The following is a 3142-nucleotide window of genomic DNA, read 5'->3' as shown; positions in this document are numbered from 1 at the left end:
AATGCAACCTTAAATTCAAGAATAATGTTGTCATGACATGATGAACAAGTCACAGTAAAATAATCATTAACCGTAACAAAGAATTGAATACGAATCCATACTTTGTCACCATGTAGAGAGAGGGGCTAAGACAGGGACAGAAAGCACGCTTCCGCCTCTCACAGGGACAGTGAGAGGATAGAGCGTGTATCTTCTTGCTTCGGCCCACACAGATGATCTCCATCCGGATTTGTAGTTGACTAAGCTCCACTGTCTAAGCCATACTAGATTATATTATATGAACTATATATATATATATAGTTGGTTTATATGTATCCTTTAGATTATGATGAACATATTGACTATTAATGACAATGACCATACTATTAGATAATTGATGTTTGCATTCGTTGCCTTTTGACTATATATATATATATTTTTTAGATGACATTGTCTTCTTTAGCTGAATATATATATATATATATATATATATATATATATATACGTCAACTTGCACCTCCGAAAGCTGATGGGATGACTATTTGATGTATCTCTGTTTGACTTCTGCACATACAACCAATCACATTAGACTACCAATAGTGTCTCAGCAATCCCTCCGACTGCAACCATCTCCAGTTTTTTATGGGGCGGATCTTCCCACGTCCTTCTCAATGCCACTCCATCCTCGCTGTCGCCTGAGAACCATTCGCGCAAGCATCTCCGCCCTTGAAATGGCGGTCGCCGCCAATGGAAACGCAGCAGCACCCCCGCGCCCCCCCACAGTTGACTTTCTCCCATCGACCGCTAGATATTTCACCTCGGCTTGGCGAGTACAGAGAGATCAAGTCAGAATCTACCTGCTGTTGGCTTGAGCCCATGGAACCTCGCGTCCAAGGGCCTGCACCGCCTCCGGTGGTCGACGAGGAGTCGCGCAGGATACAGAAGAACAAGCGGAAGCCGGTCGTCATCTACACGGTGTCGCCCGAGGTGATCCACGCTGAGGCCAGCGAGTTCATGGCGTTGGTGCAGCGCCTGACCGGGCCTGGCTCGTCGCGACCCGGCGCGGCGCCCGCGAGGGCTCGGCCGTTCCCCAAAACTCGAGACCAGCAGCTGCCGGTGAGGGTCAAAGCTCGTGCACTGAACGGGTCGGGATCGGAAGGAGCGGCGTCGGCTCCTGATGTACCCTCGCCTTCGGTTGCTGCCTCTGACACGCTCTTCTTCCATGGCTCGAGTCCTCCGTCGCGTGCTGTGCGTAAAGATGAGCCGCCCATGGCATCTCATAGCTGGCTGCTTCATGGAGAATACTTGGATCAGAGCCCTCGCCATCAACCTGGATTCCCGTAGGCCTTGCCATAACTAGATATCTTCCGCCAAGGTTCAGACCGGTAGGGTTTGATCGCTTACAAGAGTTGATTAGCGTGCGTCTCCACAAGGCATTTGCGTTCATCACCTAGCTGGCTTTTCTGAGGTTTAGCAACACGTCAAGTTTACCTGCAGCAAATGTTCAGAATGAGATGATGGCAAAGCTTTCCTCACTGTCAATCTCATCATTGTTCAAACCTAATCCATTTATGTTCCTGTTCTGTAACAAGGTTTGTGATTATGCTGGTTGTCTTCTTCAACATGTAAATATGGAATCAGATGCTGGCATGTACAACTCTGCTTTCAATGGGAATTTGGTTTCATGTTCCATAGCTTTGGCCCTTTTTTATCACCAATATATTATATAAAGAAAGGCATGGATGGAGAATTTCCTGAATTAGAACATTTCCAGATGAAAAGTATTACCAGCCAAACTTAACATCTGCCGCAGACACAGTGATCAAAAGTATCATCCAACTCTGCAACCACAACAGGGAAATCGAGAGAGCTTCAATGGTATCAGAGTATGTAACATCCAGAAGCCAAAATAGAATTGGTGTGGAGAACTATTATGGAGGGTTGCTAAGTCCCCGACTGTTGACAGATCAACGAAGACTATCGTGGTGAGGAAGCTGAGGATTGGCCGTGAAGCCTCTTAGGAATTTGGCTGCGAGGATTTTCCTCAACAGAATGAAGCTAGCATGCGAGACTGGTGTGAGGCGCGAGCTGATGTGGAGAGCTGGCCTACGAGGGCAAGTGTGAGGTGCCGACGTAGAGAGCTAGCCTACGGGGAGCTAACGTGAGACACTGATGTAGAGGGCTAGCATGGAGAACCGACCTATTACGGTTAGTGTGAGGTGCCGACATAGAGAGTTGGTGTAGAGAGCTTCCTACTTATGATAAAGTCGCCTCACAGTATCTCATTTTCTACGTCAGAGATCCTGCACGATAGGTCAATACCGAGAGTTATCTCGACGTGACCCCTTCAATGCTTACGTCAGAAGGATAGGGGTAGAGAGAGTTAACAGTATTCAAGAAAGTATAGTGTTCACCTGCCTGTTCTTGTTTGGCCTGAGACTTAATTTTTATACCTGGACACCTAACGAGGATTAGTGAGAGTCCCTCTTACCTTATTTATCATGGGCAATTAATGGAGGCAGCTAACTGATGTGCCATTCTAAGGCCAGTATTGACGCTGCTTCAATCATCCAAAAGGAGATATCGAGGAGGCAAATCATATTGTCGGCCATTAATGTGTCAACTAGAAATGGTCTTGCAAGCTCTTTTTGGGAAGCCGGGACCGAGTGGGCTGATGCCTTATAACAACTGCATTGAGTTGGCGAGGGTTTCTATACTTTTGCTTGTGTGACTTGCTCAGTCCGGGCGACAAAATGAGTTAGTAGAGCTGACGCTTTCCCTGGCAGTCGACTTGCAGCATTATTAAGCAAGACATGATGACATGAACTAAACTTGATCTTAACATCCTCTAATTTTGGAATCCGGATGTCATCAGGAGTAACAACAAGCTGACAAGTTCTGTGATTTCTTCCAGATAAGAGTAGACAAACTGTAGCTGTCATATCACCAGGATATATTGGAAGGGTGCTAAGGTTTTCCTTGCTAAAATAGCTCAATCTCATATCTTCTCTCGTGAGTTACATAGACACAGTGACAACAATTACTGTAACACCCTTATCAACGAAGGTTTCATTGATCTTCAACCTCAACCTTTGTCAAGAATTGTGTTAGGACCGAGAAACAAAGAAACAATTGAATACTACGATATAAGTAAAAAGAATCC

General features: G+C 45.8%; 1 protein-coding gene across 1 annotated transcript; it reads left to right on the top strand.

The window, feature by feature from the left end:
• The first annotated feature begins 855 nt into the window (after window positions 1-855).
• On the top strand, window positions 856-1323 carry LOC135680348 (protein MKS1-like). The gene has a single exon (XM_065194228.1). It carries the CDS (start codon window positions 856-858, stop codon window positions 1321-1323), a length of 468 nt encoding a protein of 155 aa, XP_065050300.1.
• The last annotated feature ends 1819 nt before the right edge of the window (window positions 1324-3142 follow it).

The sequence above is a fragment of the Musa acuminata genome, chromosome BXJ1-8 (genome assembly GCF_036884655.1).
Source record: "Musa acuminata AAA Group cultivar baxijiao chromosome BXJ1-8, Cavendish_Baxijiao_AAA, whole genome shotgun sequence".
NCBI classification, from domain to species: Eukaryota; Viridiplantae; Streptophyta; class Magnoliopsida; order Zingiberales; family Musaceae; genus Musa; species Musa acuminata.
The sequence above is the reverse complement of the archived record's forward strand: the minus strand, read 5'-3'. Positions and strand labels throughout refer to the sequence as shown.

What these genes read in the sequence shown, in the direction of transcription:
- LOC135680348 (XM_065194228.1), top strand. Translation starts at nt 856, where the DNA reads ATGGAACCTCGCGTCCAAGGGCCTGCACCGCCTCCGGTGGTCGACGAG.